Genomic DNA, 25,144 nt, shown 5'->3' on the forward strand with positions numbered 1-25,144 from the left:
CACAAAAGTGAGTACACCCCTCACATTTTTGTAAATATTTTATTATATCTTTTCATGTGACAACACTGAAGAAATGACACTTGTCATTTACAAGCTACAATGTAAAGTAGTGAGCGTACAGCTTGTATAACAGTGTAAATTTCCTGTCCCCTCAAAATAACTCACACAGCCATCATGTCTAAACTGCTGGCAAAAGTGAGTATACCCCTAAGTGAAAATGTCCAAATTGGGCCAAAAATGTCAATATTTTGTGTGGCCACTAGGGATGAGCCGAACACCCCCCTGTTCGGTTCGCACCAGAACATGTGAACAGGAAAAAAGTTCGCTCGAACACGCGAACACCGTTAAAGTCTATGGGACACGAACATGAATAATCAAAAGTGCTAATTTTAAAGGCTTATATGCAAGTTATTGTCATAAAAAGTGTTTGGGGACCTGGGTCCTGCCCCAGGGGACATGGATCAATGCAAAAAAAAGTTTTAAAAACGGCCGTTTTTTCAGGAGCAGTGATTTTAATAATGCTTAAAGTCAAACAATAAAAGTGTAATATCCCTTTAAATTTCGTACCTGGGGGGTGTCTATAGTATGCCTGTAAAGGGGCGCATGTTTCCTGTGTTTAGAACAGTCTGACAGCAAAATGACATTTGGAAGGAAAAAACACATTTAAAACTACCCGCGGCTATTGCATTGCCGACAATACACATAGAAGTTCATTGATAAAAACGGCATGGGAATTCCCCCCAGGGAAACCCCGAACCAAAATTAAAAAAAAAAAAAATGACGTGGGGGGGTCCCCCTAAATTCCATACCAGGCCCTTCAGGTCTGGTATGGATATTAAGGGGAACCCCGGCCAAAATTTAAAAAAAAAATGACGTGGGGTTTCCCCTAAATTCCATACCAGACCCTTCAGGTCTGGTATGGATTTTAAGGGGAACCCCGCGCCAAAAAAAAAAAAAAAAAACGGCGTGGGGTTCCCCCAAAAATCCATACCAGACCCTTATCCGAGCACGCAACCTGGCAGGCCGCAGGAAAAGAGGGGGGGACGAGAGTGCGGCCCCCCCCCTCCTGAACCGTACCAGGCCACATGCCCTCAACATTGGGAGGGTGCTTTGGGGTAGCCCCCCAAAACACCTTGTCCCCATGTTGATGAGGACAAGGGCCTCATCCCCACAACCGTGGCCGGTGGTTGTGGGGGTCTGCGGGCGGGGGGCTTATCGGAATCTGGAAGCCCCCTTTAACAAGGGGACCCCCAGATCCCGGCCCCCCCCCTGTGTGAAATGGTAAGGGGGTACTTACCCCTACCATTTCACTAAAAAACTGTCAAAATAGTTAAAAATGACAAGAGACAGTTTTTGACAATTCCTTTATTTAAATGCTTCTTCTATCTTCCTTCATCTTCTTCTTCTTCTGGTTCTTCTGACTCTTCTGGTTCTTCCTCCGGCGTTCTCGTCCAGCATCTTCTCCGCGGCGTCTTCTATCTTCTTCTCCTCGGGCCGCTCCGCACCCATGGCATGAGGGGAGGCTCCCGCTCTTCTCTTCATCTTCTTCTTCATCCTCTTCTCTTCTTCATCTTCTTCATCTTCATCTTCTCTTCTTTTCTTCTGCGGGCCGCTCCGCATCCATGCATGGAGGGAGGCTCCCGCTGTGTGACGGCGTCTCCTCGTCTGACGGTTCTTAAATAACGGGGGGCGGGGCCACCCGGTGACCCCGCCCCCCTCTGACGCACGGTGACTTGACGGGACTTCCCTGTGACGTCACGGGGAATGCCACAGGGAAGTCCCGTCATGTCCCGTGCGTCAGAGGGGGGCGGGGTCACCGGGTGGCCCCGCCCCCCGTTATTTAAGAACCGTCAGACGAGGAGACGCCGTCACACAGCGGGAGCCTCCCTCCATGCATGGATGCGGAGCGGCCCGCAGAAGAAAAGAAGAGAAGATGAAGATGAAGAAGATGAAGAAGAGAAGAGGATGAAGAAGAAGATGAAGAGAAGAGCGGGAGCCTCCCCTCATGCCATGGGTGCGGAGCGGCCCGAGGAGAAGAAGATAGAAGACGCCGCGGAGAAGATGCTGGACGAGAACGCCGGAGGAAGAACCAGAAGAACCAGAAGAAGATGAAGGAAGATAGAAGAAGCATTTAAATAAAGGAATTGTCAAAAACTGTCTCTTGTCATTTTTAACTATTTTGACAGTTTTTTAGTGAAATGGTAGGGGTAAGTACCCCCTTACCATTTCACACAGGGGGGGGGCCGGGATCTGGGGGTCCCCTTGTTAAAGGGGGCTTCCAGATTCCGATAAGCCCCCCGCCCGCAGACCCCCACAACCACCGGCCACGGTTGTGGGGATGAGGCCCTTGTCCTCATCAACATGGGGACAAGGTGTTTTGGGGGGCTACCCCAAAGCACCCTCCCAATGTTGAGGGCATGTGGCCTGGTACGGTTCAGGAGGGGGGGGGGGCCGCACTCTCGTCCCCCCCTCTTTTCCTGCGGCCTGCCAGGTTGCGTGCTCGGATAAGGGTCTGGTATGGATTTTTGGGGGAACCCCACGCCGTTTTTTTTTTTTTTTTTTGGCGCGGGGTTCCCCTTAAAATCCATACCAGACCTGAAGGGTCTGGTATGGAATTTAGGGGGAACCCCACGTCATTTTTTTTTTTAAATTTTGGCCGGGGTTCCCCTTAATATCCATACCAGACCTGAAGGGCCTGGTATGGAATTTAGGGGGACCCCCCCACGTCATTTTTTTTTTTTTTAATTTTGGTTCGGGGTTTCCCTGGGGGGAATTCCCATGCCGTTTTTATCAATGAACTTCTATGTGTATTGTCGGCAATGCAATAGCCGCGGGTAGTTTTAAATGTGTTTTTTCCTTCCAAATGTCATTTTGCTGTCAGACTGTTCTAAACACGGGAAACATGCGCCCCTTTACAGGCATACTATAGACACCCCCCAGGTACGAAATTTAAAGGGATATTACACTTTTATTGTTTGACTTTAAGCATTATTAAAATCACTGCTCCTGAAAAAACGTCCGTTTTTAAAACTTTTTTTTGCATTGATACATGTCCCCTGGGGCAGGACCCGGGTCCCCAAACACTTTTTATGACAATAACTTGCATATAAGCCTTTAAAATTAGCACTTTTGATTTCTCCCATAGACTTTTAAAGGGTGTTCCGCGGCATTCGAATTTGCCGCGAACACCCCAAATTGTTCGGTGTTCGGCGAACTTGCGAACAGCTAATGTTCGAGTCGAACATGAGTTCGACTCGAACTCGAAGCTCATCCCTAGTGGCCACCATTATTTTCCAGCACTGCCTTAACCCTCTTGGGCATGGAGTTCACCAGAGCTTCACAGGTTGCCACTGGAGTCCTCTTCCACTCCGACATCATGGAGCTGGTGGATGTTAGAGACCTTGCACTCCTCTACTATCCATTTGAGGTTGCCCCACATATGCTCAATAGGGTTTAAGTCCCAGAGACATGTTTGGCCAGTCCATCATCTTTACCTTCAGCTTCTTTACCAAGGCAGTGGTCGTCTTGGAGGTGTGTTTGGGGTCATTAAGTTGTAATACTGCCCTGCAGCCTAGTCTCCAAAGGGAGGAGATCATGCTGTGCTTCAGTATGTCACAGTAAATGTTGGCATTAATGGTTCCCTCAATAAACTGTACTTGACTGTAGGCAGGACACACTTGTCTTTGTACTCCTCAAATGGTTGCCGCCACACAAATACATTTATCTTGGTCTCATCAGACCACAGGACATGATTCCAGTAATCCATGTCCTTAGTCTGCTTGTCTTCAGCAAACTGCAGAACAATTTGATTCAGTGTGCAGTGTATGGTCTGAGCACTGACAGGCTGACCTCCCACCCCTTCAACCTCTGCAGCAATGCTGGCAGCACTCATACGTATATTTCCCAAAGACAACCTCTGGATATGACGCTAAGCATGTGCACTCAACTTCTTTGGTCGACCATGGCGAGGTCTGTTGTGAGTGGAACCTGTCCTGTTAAACTGCTGTATGGTCTTGGCCACCATGTTGCAGCTCAGTTTCAGGGTTTTGGCAATCTTCTTATAGCCTAGGCCATCTTTATGTAGAGCAACATATTTTTTTTCAGATCCTCAGAGAGTTCTTTGCCATATTGAACTTCCAGTGACCAGTATGAGAGAGTGAGAGCGATAACACCATAATTTAACACACCTGCTCCCCACTCACACCTGAGACCTTGTAACACTAACGAGTCACATGACACCAGGGATGGAAAATGGCTAATTGGGCCCAATTTTGACATTTTCACTTAGGGGTGTACTCACTTTTGTTGCCAGTGGTTTAGATATTAATGGCTGAGTGTGTTGAGTTATTTTGAGGGGACAGCAAATTTACACTGTTATACATGCTGTACACTCACTACTTTACATTGTAGCAAAGTGTAATTTTTTTTTTTTCCACTCAGACTGAATCACGAAACCCAGCTTAAACTTAGCACTTGGAACCTCCACTGAGACGTGTTCTGTACATCATACGTGGCTTAAACTATCAAAAGGTAAAAACATAAAAAGTCCATATATACAACCTCCTACCCCACACCAACCCGCCACCTCCCAAAATTCCAGAAACCATTTGCCTCATCCACTCCCATACTCCTCCTTTCACTTAACGGATTACAAATACTGCAGTTAAATGTGCTAGCCGAAGACCAGAGACTTATTTTCTATTACAAGGCCTTTCATCCTGCAGTGTGCACACGGGGAGATACTGCAATCTAGGGGGAGCCTTTGAGTGTACATACTATAATATACCAATATTCAGTGCTGTGTAATATATTGCAGGCTGTGTATGTATTAGTGTGGCTGTGCTGGAAGTGGGAAGGTGCCCAGTGTCAAGGCCTTACCGCACTGAGCCTCAGTCCCACTTGGAGACCCACCTGCATGTGATAGTCATTACATTATTATCAAGCCTCAGTATTTGAATACCCTTTGTTTATTGTATGTTCTAACTCTGTATAACCACAGTCATTATTGTATTTACACGTCTTCAAACCCAGTTCCAGTAAAGTTACTGTATGGTTAAAATACCATTGGTGTGAGACTGTTTTCCATCTTTATAGCGGGAGGATACCCAGGTAACGGTAAAGATACAATATTTGACCTTATTGTTGGGTTGTTGTTGCTATTGGGTTTCACACCAACATTGTTACACAGCAGCGTCAAGCGGGTCGAGCAATTTATTGGGGGTGGCAAAGCAGAGTACAGGCCCAATCAATTACCAGCAGCTCCTTCGGGGGTAAGTGATATATATATATATATATATATATATATATATATATATATATATATATATATATATATATATATATATATATATATATATATATATATAAAATGTGTGTTATAAGTATATAATATTACTTTCACTGTTTCACAGCCTCAATAAACCCCATATAGTAGTGATTATCTGCTGTTTTTGTACTATAAAAAGGTTTACATTTTATTTTTCTAACCCCATCATGACAAGTGATAAAAAAAAAAAAAAAATCGTGCAGCTGCTATTAAATGCCTTATACTGGCAATATAGGTATCAATTTGTGAACGAGAATATTAGTACAAATTTTTAAACGAAAATTTTTGTATATTCAGTGAATGGATGAATGTCATTCGAAAATTTCACTTGCTTTTAAAATTCAATTCACATACATTGTCCCAAAATTCGTTCAAGAAAAGTTTTTTGCTCCTTCAAATTTTTCCTGTCACTGTTCTCGAAAACGAATGTCGATTGGACCCCGACTAATAATTAGAAAATCAAACGAATCTTCTTAAACGAAAATTTTCAATGGAAAAATGTGTTTGTTTGTGTATGGCCAGCAATCGCAGATAGCATGTATCAAGCTACCTGCCTAGGACAAGGGAGTCTGTTATGCATAATATTATATTACAATCCTGTCTGAAAATCAGCGAAACAGCGTTTTTAGGTCTTTTTAAAAAAACATTTCTTTAAGGCTGGGTACACACTTATGCAAATTTCTCCGCATCCAATTCGCATAGCGGGAGATTGTGACCGGCTCTCTATGGAGCCGGTTCACACATCTTCGCAGCAGCTCTGGTGTGAATTGCACAGGAGCCCTGTGCGTCTTTTGGTCCGTCTCAGATCCGAATTCAGCCCAAAATTAGGGCTGAAATTGGACCTGAAACTGAATGGAGACGCAGCGGACGCTGCGTGTTCTAGTGTGAACCCAGGCTAAATAAACATTTTGATCTTGGAATCTGATGATATGTAACAGATTCAAACTTTAATAGTATATACAGTACATATCTTCTGTCTGTTAGTCTCAGAGTGGATGAGATATTTTGTTCTCTAACCCTATAGCTGGTTATTTAGATTTACAGCTGCATATAGATATTCAAGAATAAATTGTTTTTTAAACTAAAAAAAATCAATAAATTTTACACCACCCTTTTTTTTTAGGTTTTTATCTGATTAATCGATTAAATCAAAACAATCAGCCAACTAATCGATTATGAAAATAATCGTTAGTTGCAGCCCTAATATAATTTTTTAGCTAATTAAAGGAATGGAGGACCTTAGTTGTGGGGAAAGACTACAGGCATTAAACTTATTAAAAAAGAAAAAAAAAAGAAAAAAACTGCGCTAATCCGATAAACCAATAGGGTGGACAAAACCCTGAGCTGCAGTAAATGTGGGATAAACACAAATCAAATAAACAAGAAAAAATCGCGCTATTAAAGTCCAAATTAATAAAAACATGTGTGAAAAATTCCAAATAATTGACCAATCGAGAAGAACTGGGTATTCATCACATGAAGATCATAAGAAACGCATGCTTACCAGAATGTAAGCCAAGTAAGCAGGTCGCTAATACCCCAGCCTGGGCTACTAGTTATACAGCATGAAGTGTAGACCTTGCAAACTCCTCAGCATGGGCTAGCATCAATTCCAGAAGTGTTAGTTGTGTATAAGACAATAAAAATGTACATAGCGTGATACCGTCAAAATAATAAATTATATGTGTACAAAAAATCTAGTGCCACTCACAATATGAGCAACCAGACGTGAGCAAAAAATATATAAATAACCACCCAGTGAGTAAAATGACATTAAGTGTGCCGTCACCAGACAGAGGGTCTTCTTACCAGATATAATTACCAAAAAGGCATGAAGGGTATAGTCTATAAGAAAGCAAACGTCCACCCAGTGGATAAATCGGATAAAATGGAACCGTCACCACACAGAGGGCATCCTTACCAGACGTCAGATCAATCTGAGCAAATATCTCTATGGGAAAAGCTCGATCCAGGGAACGGCTTGTATGGTAGGTGGATCAGTAGCTCAGCAGATAAGGAAATGGTTCACGGAGTCATGGTTGACATGGTTGAGAGTAGATGATAACCCAAAAAATATATAATAGACCAATGGCGTGATATCATCAACACTAATTTATTAAAAATAAGAGAAATGCACTTACAAACGAACAATAAAAATTTGCATAGAATTGTGAAGCCGGCCGCCATAAGCAAACAAGTCCCGTCCTCCTCAACAAGACAGTGTGGTGACATCAGCACGTACCTCCTCAGACGTGTTTCGTCATAGCTAACATAGCTCTCTCTTAAGAGGAGACGTTTGAGAGTGGATATGATATCAATATACAAATACTGTACTGGCCACCCTAGCATAAGGAAAAAAACTATTTAGTGAAAGGGAATTTAAAGAGACATGCGGCCATTCACTAAAGTAGCAAGAGAAGCGGTTTAACCTTAAACTTCGTAGAGGGTTCTTTACTGTCAGAGCGGTAAGGATGTGGAACTCTCTTCCACAAGCAGTGGTATCAGCAGGGAGTGTCAATAGTTTCAAAAAACTATTAGATGGGCACCTCAACGACCACAACATACAGGGGTATATGATGTATTGACATAAACACACACATCATAGGTTGAACTTAATGGACTGGTCTTTTTTCAACCTCACCAACTATGTAACTATCTCCCCATCCCTGTTTTGCTGGAGGAACATAGGGAGCTTATGGAAAAGGATATCACAGCCGACAAAGTCCTGTCGGCTATTAAACAGGCCCCGTTGGGTAGGGCACCTGGTCCTGATGGCTTCAGCGCATTATATTACAAAAAATTTGCCCCCTTATTGGCTACCTCTTTTGAAACATTACTTTCAGGCCATCCAAAAGGGGGTTCCATAGACCTTGATGCTAAAAGAGCATATATCACTTTATCCCAAGGCCTCATAAAGATCCGAGCGACGTGGCTAAATATAGGCCAATTTCTTTAATCCATAACGACCTGAAGCTCTTTACAAAAATGTATGAAAATCAATTACTGACTTGACTAATATGTACACTCCAGGTAGGATTCCTACCTCATAGGCAAGCAGTGGACCAAGTGTGTTGGGCAATAGATCTTATTTCAATACTACAATCTTCCTGGGACAGGGGTGAGGTTAGACATGGGATGCTTCTATCCCTTGATATACGTAAGGCTTTTGACTCCCTCTCGTGGCCCTATCTTTGTAGGATGCTGGAAAGATGGAACTTTGGTCCCAAATTTTTTCGCCTCAATTCAACCCTACGTCACAGATATCATGTGAGGGCCACAGGTCAGATCCTTTTACTATCTTCTTCGGGACTCACCAGGGATGCCCGCTCTCCCCCCTTACTATTCATAATAGCCATGGAGACATTGGCCATAGCTATTCATCAGGACTGTGATATCTTGGGGTCATGAGTGGAGACCGCAACCACAAATGTATGTTTTTGCGGACGATTTGTTATTTATTACCTCCCCACATACCACCCTGCAGAATTTATTCTCTCTACTGGACAGATTCGGTCGGAATTCAGGCCTATTGGTCAACTGCACCAAATCAGAGGCCATGAGCATTACCAAATGCAGTGCAAAGAAGCTTTCAGGCCCAGTACCCCTTTCTGTGGCAGACTGCATCGCTTTCTTACCTCGGGATTAGGGATGAGCTTCGAGTTCGAGTCAAACTCATGTTCGACTCGAACATTGGCTGTTCGCAAGTTCGCCGAACAGCGAACAATTTGGGGTGTTCGCTGCAAATTCGAATGCCGCGGAACACCCTTTAAAAGTCTATGGGAGAAATCAAAAGTGCTCATTTTAAAGGCTTATATGCAAGTTATTGTCATAAAACGTGTTTGGGGACCTGGGTCCTGCCCCAGGGGACATGGATCAATGCAAAAAAAAGTTTTAAAAATGGCCGTTTTTTCAGGAGCAGTGATTTTAATAATGCTTAAAGTCAAACAATAAAAGTGTAATATCCCTTTAAATTTCGTAGCTGGGGGGTGTCTATAGTATGCCTGTAAAGGGGTGCATGTTTCCTGTGTTTAGAACAGTCTGACAGCAAAATAACATTTCGAAGGAAAAAACCCATTTAAAACTACTCGCGGCTATTGCATTGCCGACAATACACATAGAAGTTCATTGATAAAAACGGCATGGGAATTCCCCACAGGGGAACCCCGAACCAAAATTTAAAAAAAATAAATGACGTGGGAGTCCCCCTAAATTCCATACCAGGCCCTTCAGGTCTGGTATGGACATTAAGGGGAACCCTGGCCAAAATTTTAAAAAAAAATGACGTGGGGTTCCCTCTAAATTCCATACCAGACCCTTCAGGTCTGGTATGGATTTTAAGGGGAACCCCGCGCAAAAAAACCAAAAAAAAAACGGCGTGGGGTCCCCCCAAAAATCCATACCAGACCCTTATCCGAGCACGCAACCTGGCAGGCCGCAGGAAAAGAGGGGGGACGAGAGTGCGGCCCCCCCCTCCTGAACCATACCAGGCCACATGCCCTCAACATTGGGAGGGTGCTTTGGGGTAGCCCCCCAAAACACCTTGTCCCCATGTTGATGAGGACAAGGGCCTCATCCCCACAACCCTGGCCGGTGGTTGTGGGGGTCTGCGGGCCGGGGGCTTATCGGAATCTGGAAGCCCCCTTTAACAAGGGGACCCCCAGATCCCGGCCCCCCCGTGTGAAATGGTAAGGGGGTACTTACCCCTACCATTTCACTAAAAAACTGTCAAAAATGTTAAAAATGACAAGAGACAGTTTGTGACAATTCCTTTATTTAAATGCTTCTTCTTTCTTCTATCTTCCTTCATCTTCTTCTTCTGGTTCTTCTGGCTCTTCTGGTTCTTCCTCCGGCGTTCTCGTCCAGCATCTCCTCCGCGGCGTCTTCTATCTTCTTCTCCTCGGGCCGATCCGCACCCATGGCATGGGGGGAGGCTCCCGCTCTTCTCTTCATCTTCTTCTTCATCTTCTTCTCTTCTTCCTTCTTCTCTTCTTCTCTTCTTCTCTTCTTCATTTTCTTCTCTGGGCCGCTCCGCATCCATGCTGGCATGGAGGGAGGCTCCCGCTGTGTGACGGCGTCTACCCCAAAGCACCCTCCCAATGTTGAGGGCATGTGGCCTGGTACGGTTCAGGAGGGGGGGGCGCACTCTCGTCCCCCCCCTCTTTTCCTGTGGCCTGCCAGGTTGTGTGCTCGGATAAGGGTCTGGTATGGATTTTTGGGGGGACCCCACGCCGTTTTTTTTTTTTATTTTGGCCGGGGTTCCCCTTAATATCCATACCAGACCTGAAGGGCCTGGTATGGAATTTAGGGGGACTCCCACGTCATTTTTTTTTTTTTTTAATTTTGGTTCGGGGTTCCCCTGTGGGGAATTCCCATGCCGTTTTTATCAATGAACTTCTATGTGTATTGTCGGCAATGCAATAGCCGCGAGTAGTTTTAAATGGGTTTTTTCCTTCGAAATGTCATTTTGCTGTCAGACTGTTCTAAACACAGGAAACATGCGCCCCTTTACAGCATACTATAGACACCCCCCAGCTACGAAATTTAAAGGGATATTACACTTTTATTGTTTGACTTTAAGCATTATTAAAATCACTGCTCCTGAAAAAACTGCCGTTTTTAAAACTTTTTTTTGCATTGATCCATGTCCCCTGGGGCAGGACCCAGGTCCCCAAACACTTTTTATGACAATAACTTGCATATAAGCCTTTAAAATTAGCACTTTTGATTATTCATGTTCGTGTCCCATAGACTTTAACGGTGTTCGCGTGTTCGAACAAACTTTTTTCCTGTTCGCATGTTCTGGTGCGAACCGAACAGGGGGGTGTTCGGCTCATCCCTACTCGGGATTAAGTTTGCCCCCCAAATCTTGTCGCTCTATAAAGCAAACTACCCGGCGTGGTTTCACAAATTCTTGGAGGACGTTTGAACTTGGTCTGATGCTACCCTATCCTGGATTGGCAAAATTGCATCCGTGAAGATGACGGTATTGCCTAAAATACTATATTACTTTAGAACCCCTACCTATCCCGGTACCAATAGAGGCATTACGGCAGTTCCAGATTAAAATCTTCAATTTTATCTGGGGCACTAAGGGCAGCAGGCTGGCTCGGACCACAATGTTTGTGACTAAGGACCTAGGTGGCCTGAGGTTCCAGATTTCCAGAAATACTACATTGCAGCCCAATTACATTACAATCATTATAGACCCGGATTGTGTGTCTATAAAGGCCCCAGCCTGTTCTCAAATGCCAATAGACTTGGTGCTCTGTATAGGTTCAGACCATAGAAAGGCATCTTATGCCCTATACTTTCCCATTCTGTTAGCTTATGGGACTCGAATTGCAGACGATGTCCCCTATGCTCCCCTCACTCCCCTGTGGCACCCCTCTTTAATAATCCTTAATTTCCACCAGGTATGACGCCTGCCCTCTTTCGCTGGTGGAGGAACAAGGAACTCTATTGCATAGGACATTATCTTGACCATAGAGGTATATGGCCCTCTTCGTATTTTGTGCAGGATCTGCAGATGCCCCCCTCTGAGAATTTCCGCCTACAACAAATACATTTCTTAGGTTCTTTACAAAAGACTGGCTCTGATCTTACAGTGCGAACACAGTACAAAAACAGATGCATATAGGAGAATTTTCAGAGGGGTTGTATCTCCATGTTGTACAAATCCTTTGTTTCCCCCCTGGTCCAAACTTCCTTATAAAATAGCTTGGGAGAGGGATCTGAGCATTGCCCTTGAGGTGGAGGAGTGGCAATCCTCGACTGAACACATTCATAAGGGTATAATGAATGTTGTCTTGATTGAAGCAGGGTATAATGTGATTGAGCGATGGTACCTTGTGCCTGAATGCCTCTCCAAAATGTATCTGGACTCGCCTCCCTCCTGCTTTAGGGGCTGTGGTAAGGTGCGCTCAGCCCTTCATAGATGGTGGACTTGCCCTGAGGTCCATTGTTTCTGGATAAGGGTTCATTCCTTAATTAATTTGGTTACTATGGTTAACATTACTAAAAACTCTTGCATAGCCTTGCTTAACGAACCTGTTGAGAATATCCCAAGGTCCACACACAGACTCTAATTTATTATATGTTCTTGGCGGCCATAACATCCATCATTACTGCTTGGAAAAGACCAGTGATTGATTTAGCTTTAATGAAGTGAAAACTAACCTGGATCATGATCTATGAAAAACTGGTCAGCGTCTTACGGGACAAATGGCCCCTCTTTGAAAAAGTGTGGACCCCTCGGCTTTCTTACCTGCAGGTGCCGAACACTTGGGATTGATATGGTATCAGTGCTGGGTTGGACTCCTGGACAGGTGTGGTCCTGCTTGTTTTTTTTTTTTTTTTGGGGTAGGATAAATACGTCTAGTGTTGGATGACACAATGGTCACTATGTTTGTCATAATTCTATTTCTATGTCTATAGCTTGCCTCGGTGGTTGGGTGGGTGGGTGCTGTCCTGCTTGACCCCTCTGCCGAAGGTACAAAGTTGGCCTGATGTAAGGCCCACAGGCTGTTTGGCCCGGTAGTGGACTATAAACGAATATGTTTCTCATAGGAGACAGTGCTCCTACAGAAGTGGTGTCGGGCTGGAAGCCTTCCCTTGTATAGCTGTCTGCCTATAGAAGTCTCTGAGTCTGCCAATTAGCATTGCATCGACTTAAGGGTGTCCTGGCCCTAACCCTCTCTCCCACAGTTCTGTTAAGAGACAATAAATTTCTTCTGCATTCAAAAAGTGTCTGGTGCCCATCACTCCATCTTGCATCACACCCACCATGCCTTGTAAACCCCTCTACAAAGGCGGATGTCAGCTGTCCCTGACTCTGGAGGTCACCATTGGGCCTTTGGAGGTGCGGGACCTTGCTACACTTAAAACATGCTATCATTGATGATTTCTTGTTTACTGTCAACAGAGCATTTTGCACTCTTTTGTATTACATTATAATATTTTACTGCAATTCTGAAAATTGAATAAAAAGATTGAAACATTAAAGCTTTCAGGTGTCTTGGTTGACCTGGATATAAAATAATAAATTATCATTTTATTTATTTTTTTGCTTGCCTGGAAATTTTAATTTTAATTCATTGCAGGCCAGTACATGCATTATTTCCCTTTATAATATCACTGTGTTATTAAGGCTACATTCACACAGGCAGCCAGGGGTGCATAGGTTGCTGAGTTCAGAGGCAGCTAAATGTTGTTGCTGGACAGTCAGAACTCCACAGAAATGCTGACCCTGAATGCTCCCTGCTGTGTCCAGGGGTTGACCAATGGCTATATTATATAGTCTTTGGGAAACAATGTGCCTCTTACAGTGATGTTCAGAATCTTGACTCTGCCAAGTGGTTATATCCCTGAAACTTTGCAGGCATCCCAATAAGGGAATCATGTGACATATATAAAGTCCTCAAGTGGACAGTAAAACCTTAAAAATTCCTCCAATGGAAAATAAACAAAAAGCAAACGTTGGTGAAAATCCTGTGACTTTTAGCCCGGGTTCACACCTATGCGAATTAGATGCGGCTTACACCGCATCTAATTCGCAGGACATTTTAAAATACATTCATATGAATGTATCTGGTTCACATATGTGCGTTGCATTCGCACTGCGCATTGCACAAAAAACGTGTGCGTTTTTTGGGCATTGCGGTGCGAACTACAAGCCTATTATCTCCTATGGGAACGCATCTGATTCGCAGATGCATTGCGTTCTGAACAAGGATTTTCTCTTTCTCCTCACTACACCTCCCCCTCTCCCCCCCCCCTCCCTCCCCCTCTCCCTGCTCTCTAATCCTGAGCAAAAACGCAATGAATCCGTTGAACAGGAGATTGTTATCTCCCCAGTGAAACCTGAGCTTCAATTCGCACCGCACATGTGTGAAACCAGGCTAAAAGACGGATAAAGTGAATCCACCACCACAAAGAGTGCCCGCTTACCAGCTGCACAAGCTCTAACATTTTTGTGAACCTATGGTGACTTTCCCTACTTTTTTTCTGGGCTAACATTACCTTTTACATCACGTGTGGGTCTGCAAGCCGTGCCTCTGACCACCTTCAGGATTAACAGTCTACTGCGTCATATGGCTCAACCAGACATCTGAAGTCCGTGGAGGAAAAGGCCCTGGCTGGGTTTTAGCCACAAGTGTTAAAGCGTGTGCAGCGTGCACTATTTGTGGTGGTGGATTCACTTTGTCCATCCTTAAAATTCACAGGATTTTCACCAATTTTTGCTGTTTGTTTATTTTCCATTGGAGGAATTTTCAAGGTTTCACTGTCCACTAGGGATGAGCTGAACACCCCCCGGTTTGGTTCGCACCAGAACCGGCGATCGGACTGAAAATTTGCGGGAACTTTAGAACCCCATTGAAGTCTATGGGACTCGAACGTTCAAAATCAAAAGTGCTAAATGTAAAGGCTATTTTGCATGGTATTGTCCTAAAAAGGGTTTGGGGACCCGGGTCCTGCCCCAGGGGACATGTATCAATGCAAAAAAAAGTTTTGAAAACGGCTGTTTTTTCGGGAGCAGTGATTTTAATGATGCTTAAAGTGAAAAAAACGTGAAATATTCCTTTAAATATCATACCTGGGGGGTGTCTATAGTATGCCTGTAAAGTGGCGTGTGTTTCCCGTGCTTAATGGCATTTTTAAAGGAATAAAAGTGATTTAAAACTGCTTGCGGCTTTAATGTAATGTCGGGTCCTGGCAATATGGATGAAAATCAGTTAGACAAACGGCGTGGGTACCCCCCTCCAGTCCATTACCAGGCCCTTTGGGTCTTGTATGGATATTAAGGGGGACCCCGCACCCAAATTTAAAAAAGGAAAGGCATGGGGCCCCCAGGCCCTATATACTCTGAACAGCAGAATACAGGCGGTGAAAACAAGACAGGGACTGTAGGTTTGTTGTTAAGTAGAATCTGTTTGTAATTTTGAACTGGTACATTTTTAAAGTGTAGCTCCAGCCAAAAAATCTATTTTTAACCTTTTTGGAAAACATAGGGAAGGGTTGTCCCTGTGACATTTGTTTTGCTGTCTGTGCACCTCTTCAGAAGATTTCACCTCACTTTCTGTCCCAATGACAAATGTTTTTTGACAATTTGGGGTTTTTAGTGAAACAAGGATTGGTGATAAAGCATCAGTGGAGAGGAGACACGTTTTTCCCATATTAACTCTTACAGGAGAGAATTTCCTTTCCTAGGGGTAGATTTCATCTCACTTCCTGTTGTCTCCTTCCGTTTGCAAGTAGGAGTCGTTTGTAAGTTGGATGTTTGAAAGTAGGGGCCTGCCCTATAAACTCTGCAGAAATTGCGGCCTTAGGTGTTGGTGTTGCCACAACACTGTAAGCCCTCACAGTTACTCTTGGTGGGCACAGGAGCGGGCTCTGCTGTGAAATATTAGATCAAGAATTGTAATTACATGCCCCTATTGAACAGGGGCAGAAAAATTGGGCCTTTGGTGGTGGTGCTGGTGGTGCTTGTGCCACAACACTGTAAGTCCTCACAGTTACTCTTGGTGGGCGCAGAAACAGGCCCTGCTGTGAAATATTAGATCAAGAATTGTAATTACATGTCCCTGTTGAACAGGGGCAGAAAAATTGGGCCTTAGGCACTGGTGCCACAACACTGCAACCTCATAGATACTCTAGTTGGAGCGCAGGAATGAGCCCTCCTGCAAAATATTGCATCAAAAATTGTAATTACACGCCCCTGTTAAACAGGGGCTAAAAAATTGGGCCTTATCCACTGGTGGCGGCACCCAGAACCAAAAATATTCTTACAAGCTATCAGCATGATCACTGAGGAGGAAGAGGATAGTCACTCAGCATAACAGGATAGTCACTCAGCATCAGCATAGGCAGTCTTGAAGGGATCTGACATTTCAAAAAAAATTATTCGGTTACATCAGCATCAGGTACTTGGTAGCTGGTGGTGATCCAAGACTGATTCATTTTTATGAAGGTCAGTTGATCGACCGACTCGGTGGACAGGCGCATCCTGTGATCTGTTACAAAGCCTCCAGCAGCACTAAATGTGTGTTCCGAAGGAAAGCTGGATGCAGGACAGGCCAGTAGCTCAATTGCATACTGTGCAAGCTCTGGACAGTGATCCATCCTCAAGATCCAGTAACCCAGAGGATTTTCGGTGAGAAAGGTGTCCAAGTCAGATCTTGCCCCTAGGTATTCCTGCACCATGTAAAACAGATGCTGGCGATGGTTGCTGGAACCGATCATACCTTGGGGTTTCGGACTAAAAAATTATCTGAACGCATCGGTCAGACGACCACCTTCTCCATCGCTCCTTCTTTGACTGACCGAAGCCTCAGCAACACGTTGTTCAGGAACAGGAGTTTGTAACCTCTCAGTCTCTGGGAACACAGGGCGCAGACCTTTCTGTAAGGCCTCCCGAAGATGTTTTATCCTCTGCTCCATCTGCGACGGCAAGATAATGTCCACAACCTTACCCTTGTAACGTGGATCAAGGAGGGTTGCCAGCCAGTACTGATCCCTCTCCTTGATACCACGAATACGAAGTTCTTTCTGCAGGCTTTGCAGGATCAGGGAGGCCATGCAGTGTAGGTTTGCTGAGGCATTCGGTCTGGAGTCCTCTGGGTCACTAAGGACGACATGATCCGCAGCCACCTCCCCCCAGCCACGTACAAGTCCATGGGTTTCTTGGGACTGTAAATGATCCCTTAAAGACTGCTGCTGATGCTGACACAATCCTCCTCTTCCTCCTCCTCCTCGTCCTCTTCCTGTGTGATCGGTGGGCACGCAGAAACACAGGAGCACACCAGCTCAAGCACCGCATGGCATCTTTTGGCTTACGTGCTTGCGTAGCCCCTTGAACGCCTACGGGGCACTGCTGGTTCCGAAGACAAATCAGGGAAGGAGTGACTGATGCCATGAAGCTGAGGGAAGAGGCCGCGCTGGCAGCTGCTTTGCCAGAAAAAGTACCCTGAGCCTGGGTGAGAGAGGATGAGGAGGATGAGGATGGCTTGGTCATCCATGAAAAAAAGGACAAGTGTGTCCCACGGCCACGTGCTGATGAGGATGTACCGTCTCCATGACCAGCACTGTTGCCTCTAGACACAGAGCCTGCTTGCCCTCTTTTATTGGCTTGTGACTGTCTGCCTCTCCTTGTTGGCCTTCCAGACATACTAATGGCCTGCAGTGAGATGTAGCTGCACAAAGCTGGGATGTGTATATATATATATATATATATATATATATATATATATATATATATATATATATATATATATATATATATAATGTGTGTGTGTGTATGTGTGTATATAAAGAATCAACTGCCTGCCTCTAGTATTTTTAGTATGAGAACACCAGCAATTGTCTTCAGGTAACTTTAGGTGCACACTGTGCAGAGGATGCACTACGCTAACTTGTAAATACTGTAGCTGCCTGCCTGTGATAATATTAGGATCAGAGGAACACCACCAATTTTATTCAGGTAGCTTTAGGTGCACACTGTGCAGAGGACACAGTACACTAACTGTAAATACTGTAGCTGCTTGCCTGTGGTATTAATATAGGATCAGAACCCCACCAATTTTATTCAGGTAGCTTTAGGTGCACACTGTGCAGAGGACGCACTATACTAACTGTAAATACTGTAGCTGCCTGCCTGTGGTAATAATATAGGATCAGAAAAACACCACCAATTTTCTTCAGGTAGCTTTAGGTGCACACTGTGCAGAGGACACACTACACTAATTTGTAAATACTGCAGCTGCCTGCGGTACTGTACCTAAAAGGATCAGAAGAACACCACTCATTTTTTCCAGGTAGCTTTAGGTGCACACTGTACAGAGGACGCACTACACTAATTTGTAAATACTGCAGCTGCCTGTGGTACTGTACTAATAGGATCAGAAGAACACCACTAATTTTCTTCAGGTAGCTTTAGGTGCACACTGTGCAGAGGACGCACTACACTAACTTGTAAATATTGCAGCTGTCTGCGGTACTGTACTAATAGGATCAGAAGAGCACCACCAATTTTCTTCAGGTATCTTTAGGTGCACACTGCAGAGGACACGCTACACTAATTTGTAAATACTGCAGCTGCCTGCGGTACTGTACTAATAGGATCAGAAGAACACCACTAATTTTCTTCAGGTAGCTTTAGGCGCACACTGTGCAGAGGACGCACTACACTAACTTGTAAATACTGCAGCTGCCTACGGTACTGTACTAATAAGATCAGAAGAACACCACTAATTTTCTTCAGGTAGCTTTAGGTGCACACTGCAGAGGATGCACTACACTAACTGTAAATACTGCAGCTAATCGGACTAATAGGATCAGAGGAACACCAGCTATTTTCTTCAGGTAGCTGTAAAAACACCTGCTTGCCTGTCAGTAGGAAGAGAATAACAGGAACGGATCTAGCTAAACTTAATACAGTGTATATATATATATATATAGATATATATCTATATATATCTATATATATATATATAGATATATATAGATATATATACAACACCTAGGATGTGTATATATATCTATATATATACAATACATTGTAAGTGCAGCTAACTGACTCGCCTGCCTACTCTATCTAACTTAAATCAAATGACACTGTCTCTCTGTCTATCTGTCTATCTCTCTCGCAACGCCGGAACACACTACACAGGGCCGCCGTGCAGGCGGCCTTATATTGTGTGGAGCATGTACTAAACCCCCTGAGCCATAAATGGCCAAAGCAACCCTGGCTTTGGCCAATTATGGCTCTCTGTACAGACGGCGCTGTGATTGGCCAAGCATGCAGATCATAATGCATTCTTGGCCAATCATCAGCCAGCAATGCACTGCGATGCTGCAGTAAATTATGGGCCGTGAGGCGTCACTCGAATTTGGCGTGAACGGCCCATATCGTTAGTAATTAGATGAACGGGCGAACATACGATGTTCGAGTCGAACATGGGTTCGACTTGAACACGAAGCTCATCCCTACTGTCCACTGGAGGACTTTATATATGTCATTTGATTCACTTATTAGGACTTGTTATCATTTTCATTCATTTATTTATTTATATTTGTTTGTATTCATATTTAGTTAATATGTCACTTTGAGAGTGCAGCTCCCTTTTTTTATTTATCTTTACTTGTGTGTATTTCACTTTGAGTTGCAGCTAGAGTTATTAAGTTTGTATACAGCGCAGTCTTTTTTCTTACATTCATTTAACCACTTGCTGACCAGCTGCTGTCATTTTAATGCAGCAGGTCGGCACGATCCCACAAACCGTAGTAGCTGTCCATCGGCTCCTTTAAGCGGGATAGCAGGCGCGTGTGCTGCATTGCGGGGGTGCCGATGCTCATGGCCGGTGGTCGCATGATCGCGGGCATGAGAGGCAGAACAGGGACATGTGTGTGTAAACACACAAATCCCTGTTCTATGTGGAGATGAGAGGCAGATCGTAAATTCCTAATAGCTATGAACCATGATCTGTCATCTCCTATAGTCAGTCCCCTCCCCCCCCACAGTTAGAACACACAGTCAGGGAACACAGTTAACCCCTCAACCGCCCCCTAGTGTTAAACCCTTCTCTGCCAGTGACATTTACACAGTAATCTGTGCATTTTTATAGCACTGATTGCTGTATAATTGTCAATGGTTTCAAAAATGTGTCAAAAGTTTCCGATGTGTCCGCCATAATGTCGCAGTCCTGATAAAAATAGCAGATCGCCGCCATTACTAGTAAAAACATTAATAATAATAAAAATGCCATAAATCTATCCCCTATTTTGTAGACGCTATAACTTTTGCGCAAACCAATCAATATACTTATTGTGATTTTTATTACCAAAAATATGTAGAAGAATGCATATCCGCCTAAACTGAGGAAAAATTTAGTTTTTTTTTTTTTAAATTGGGGATATTTATTATAGTAAAAAGTACAAAATATTGTGTTTTTTCAAAATTGACGCTTTTTTTGTTTATAGCGCAAAAAATAAAAACCGCAGAGATTATCAAATACCACCAAAAGAAAGTTCTATTTGTGTGGAAAAAAAGGACATAAATTTTGTTTGGGTACAGCGTCGCATGACTGCGCAATTGTCAGTAAAAAAGACGCAGTGCTGAATCGCAAAAAATGGCCTGATCGTTGAGCAGCCAACTCTTCCAGGGCTGAAGTGGTTAAAACAATTCCAAGTGAATGTTTACCATATTCTGCTGTACTTAGATCTCTTTTTATTTTTTTATTTAGTGCTCGTTTTAAGAGCAGGTAGCTGTAATCAGAAGGTACAATAGATTTAAACTGCCAACTATCCCTTTTTGTGGAAAAAGCCCAATGTTTTCTCTCTGGCCCTGCTGCTCTAGGCACTGGCCATCAAGTATCTAAGAAAAATACAGCCCTGAATATAAGCACCTTGAACACTTTGACTTGACAACTACATGAGTAGAGATGTTCTGTAAAACTTCCATGAGAGTCTGGTTTGTACGTATCCACCTGAATTCGAAACGGGGCACCCTTTTCTCCTCCATTCTTTCTCTGAGTAAATTCTGTACTGATACAATGTACCTGAAAAAGGACACAAGGCTTTATCTCACATTACGTTTCAGTTTCATGAAAACCAACAAAGCCCAGCAGACCTTCAAGACATCATCATGGCCAAATAGTATTTTTTCTTACCTGTATAAAAACAGATGTTCTCTTACTGGGGTCCCACAGGAATTCAATGATGTTCAAAGTGCCGGGATGTGCAACAGGGTCTATCACACCCACAGAAACTGGGACATCTGCAACATATTAGAAAAACAGTTCAATGTGCATTCTAACTGAAAACTAGAACTCTAGGTCAGGTTTTACATAAGAGGGAAAGAACTTACATCAGCTTCAATTTACCCAAACCAGTATAGGGATGGTATCCAAAAGTCAGAGCACAAAGAGAAGATTTGGACTGAGATTGCGTGGTGAGGGTTTAGAACCACTGTCTGGTTTTTACTGCGGTCTGTCTTACCCATTAGGGAGATTTGCCCTCTCTAATTTTCTTGATCACTAATGTCATTAGATTAAAACTGAGGGATAAATACAAAATTGAGTTGCCACCAGAACAGGAATAGAGAGGAAAATCACCAAAATCTTACAATGGGGATGCTTGTTCCCGTCCCAACTGTCTAATAGGGGACCTTCCTAACATGGGAGAAATATTATCTCACCTCCAGTTCAGTCTACAGGACAGGAAGTGAAAGGAAATCTTCCAAATGGGACACAGATGGTAAAAAAATGACAGTAGTTTGAACCCTCCCCATTTGGCTTTAGATATACTTTTATCCTCTTGCGTATACATCTTACAGTTTGATGCATCTTGGATGTCTAACTCGAATGTTTAAAGTGGACTATAAAAAGGTAATATCATTTAGGGCCAGTTCACATAGGAACATAGTCTGCATTCCTGTGCAATTCAGTGTGGTGCGATTGCAGCCCATTTATTTGAATCGCATCAGATCGCACCAGTATTCTGACAATCCTCATCACATAGTTTGAACTCTCCAAATACCGATTCCATCCACAAGATGCTTTTATTCTGAACATCAGGTTACAGCAGATGACAGGATACAAACAGATGAATAGGTTGTAGTATTTATGCGGTCAAAAGATGATATTGTCTGTAGCTTACAATGCAGAATACATGTGCCCTGCTACATGTGGCTTGTAGATGCGTTGATGACTCAGGAAGTACAAAACACAGGAAGAAGGGTGGAGCATTACATTCAAATGAAGTGAGTCATACATCAAAGAAAAGACATGCAAAACAGGTGCATTACCAGAAAAGGTCACTAGATGGCAGCATATGAAATATAAACATCCATAGAAAAAGGGTTCAGGGAAACAATCTATATCAATTCTATGCCCTGTTGGGGCAGCACACTACCCGTCTGGCATGGAAAATGTCACTGTATACTGTATGTATGTAGCGCTGGTAGATTTTCAATCTACTGCTTATAGGTAAATTTAGTGGGTTATCTGTTTATACATAGTCAGATTTGCCTCTGTTCCAGCTTGGCTGAGTTGCATGTAGTTTCACACTGTGCCTGTGGGTGTCGTTGTCACCATGAGTCGGTGTTGGAAAGGCAACACGTTGAAGCGTATGAGTGCTCCTCTGTCCCGGAGATAACTCGGTAGAGGTGGTCCTCCGAGTTGCATTCTGGGAGAGGGTATTTATGGGACAGACGCCATGTTTTAGGGTTCGTTTCGTTCCACCTGCTGGCCCTCCTGGCCGACAGGTATGTGCTAGGAGTACTACCTCGTGGTCCTCCGATCGGGAGGCCCACATTGCTGCAGCATGTAGGTGGGCGCAGAAGCCTGTCTGGGGCCTACCACAGCGGCAGAGGAATGATCCTGGTCTGTCTGTCCTACGGGAAGAAGCTGGACAACTGAGAAGATCCCAGGGGAGGACCCGTCATGGAAGGATCATGCAGAGTGCTGGTCTGGAGAGGGGCCTGGTGACTCAGTTGGAGGACGCATCCTTAAAGGTTCTAGTACTGTGTTTGCTATTCATTGTAAACCATTACATCCTGTGGCAGAGGATCGTACGGGTTTTGTTCCAATCAAGTCTGTGGCAGAGACTTTTGTTCATGCTGCGTACTGGCTGCTAGGTTAGTGAGAGAAACCTATCCAGGTGGGCAAAGATTCAACTCTACAGAGAAAGTATATTCATCTACAAGTTTCAATTCTTAATACTACACTAAGAAAAGGTATTTGAGCTTCCCTGCAACTCTCCTTCCAACTCTTTCCTGCTACTTCCTTCAATCTACGTTTATTAAAGCATTGGAAAAGATACTCAAGTGTCCGGTGCCTACATTGTTTGGTGTTAAACTTAACGGGACCCTAGACCCGGTTCTGGTGAAATAGAGGTAACGAAGGTGACGGTAACAGCCCGCTATAAACCAGCAGCTCCACCGTGAGTTATTGCTACATGTATATATCAGAATGGTAGTTATGCAACTGCAAATAACAGTGTAATTTGATAGATGTCTTAAAGACCTGAAAGACATAAAAAGAACATGCATATAATGCAACAACAATAACCTCCAATTTAAAGCTTCAAGTTATGTCAATTAAAGTTCAAGACACTGTCTTCCTGAAATCATAGGTGGGATCCAGCAGTGTAGGCAAACAAGTTCATTCTCCAAAGGGCAAGAGCAGAATAAGTTCCGTGATAGGTCTGATGAAAGTCTTTACAGTCCCTTGTCTTGAAACCTTCACCTCCACCTTACCGTCATCACTAAGAATGCTCTTTACAATAAGTCCCATGGGCCATTCAATTCTTTCGGCTTGCTGGTCCTTAAGCAGAACAAGATCCCCAACTTGTATGTTAGGGTTCAGCCGTTGCCATTTCCTGCGACCTTGCAGAGTGGAAAGATACTCCATCTTCCAACGATTACAGAAGCAGTTGGCAAGGTGTTGTACTTGTTTCCACTGGTCATAGCACAAATTTCCTGCTTTAAATTTTCCAGGTGGAACAGAAACAGACCCAAGCTTCTGGGTAAGAAGAGTAGCTGGGGTAAGGATAGTTGGGGTCTCTGGATCTTTGGGCACTGGAACAAGTGGTCTTGAATTGATTATGGCAGATTCACCTTCAGCAATGTCTTTTGCAGAAAGAAGCTTTTGGCAAACCTGCCAACCTTGACAGTGAGCATCTGTAGGCTTTGTTTGGAAGCAATCTGCAATATGAACTAACCTTGCGATGGTGCGTACAAGCCTTCTCCACTTGGAGAAACGTTCAAAGCGCTGACAGCCCAAGGCGAGTCTTAGTTCAGTTCTGGTGATGAGGGTTTTAACTTCAGGACAAATCTCTGGATCATTGTCAGGTTCTAGAAGACTGAAGACATCAGCTGTGGTTTCTTCTGGATAATCCAGCAGGAATTCAGGACCTGTTTACCAAGAAGAATTTGCAAAGACACTTGCAGACACTGGCCTGGTGGCATGATCTGCAGGGTTAATTTCAGATGGAACATAATGCCATTGTTCGGGTTTAGATGATTACCTGATTCTCTCTACACGGTTGCTGACATAGACATAGAAACGTTTAGTCTGGTTGTATATGTAGCCTAGAACAACTTTGCTGTCTGTGTAGAATCTGACATCATCTATCTGAATGTCTATCTCACGCAGTATGAAATCTGCTATTTCTACAGCTAGCACAGTCCCACAAAGTTCAAGCCTGGGAATCGTGTGTTGAGGCTTAGTTGCTAACTTAGCTTTCCCAAACAGAAACCTTATGTGGGCTTGATTAGAAGAATCTCTTACCTTGAGGTAAGCGACAGCTGCTATGTCCTCAGTAGATGCATCTGAGAAGATGTAAAGCTCTTTCCTCTGACTTGTGGTAAAGGAGGCAGAAGTGTAACAGCGTGGTATACGGATTCCATCTAAGGCATGTAGAGATTTTTTTCCAGGACTCGCACTTTGAAAGCTGGTCTATTGGTAGTGGAGTTGGTTCGGTGTGATCATTGTCAAAGATCCTTTTCATAAAGGCGATGAAATGGTCCTTCATTTCAGGCCTGTTCTTTAGTGTTCGTTGAAGTGAGCTGAATCTGGATAGAGCCTGTTCACGATTGGTTGGGAGTTTTTAACCCTTGCAGCACGAAGAGGTAATGGTGCAACCCAGCTGTTAGACTCATCCTGGAAGAATTCTTTGTCCATTATTTTGATGAACTCTCTGTCTTTGACTGACAAGGCTATTTTTGTTGTCATCGCTTGTAGTACAAAACACTGTGGTACCTAGGTTGTCATCACAAAGGTTAGGAGTGACATCAGGTACTTGGATGATGTCAAGAGGCTTCTC

General features: G+C 43.8%; 1 protein-coding gene across 5 annotated transcripts in view; it reads right to left on the reverse strand.

The window, feature by feature from the left end:
- Positions 1-25,144, reverse strand: part of LOC141114560 (transcription factor CP2-like protein 1) — a 316,164-nt gene that overhangs the window by 121,169 nt on the left and 169,851 nt on the right. For 4 of the 5 annotated variants that reach the window (XM_073608327.1, XM_073608326.1, XM_073608325.1 and 1 more), the window contains 2 exons: positions 20,989-21,095; positions 20,725-20,877 (listed from right to left, as the gene is read on the reverse strand). The exons of the other annotated variant lie outside the window; for it this stretch is intronic. In XM_073608327.1, coding sequence (XP_073464428.1) covers positions 20,725-20,877; positions 20,989-21,095 — 260 coding nt within the window. The remainder of the gene's footprint in view (positions 1-20,724; positions 20,878-20,988; positions 21,096-25,144) is intronic. 5 annotated transcript variants of the gene reach the window in all.

This window comes from Aquarana catesbeiana, linkage group LG12 (genome assembly GCF_042186555.1).
Source record: "Aquarana catesbeiana isolate 2022-GZ linkage group LG12, ASM4218655v1, whole genome shotgun sequence".
Classification (NCBI taxonomy): domain Eukaryota; kingdom Metazoa; phylum Chordata; class Amphibia; order Anura; family Ranidae; genus Aquarana; species Aquarana catesbeiana.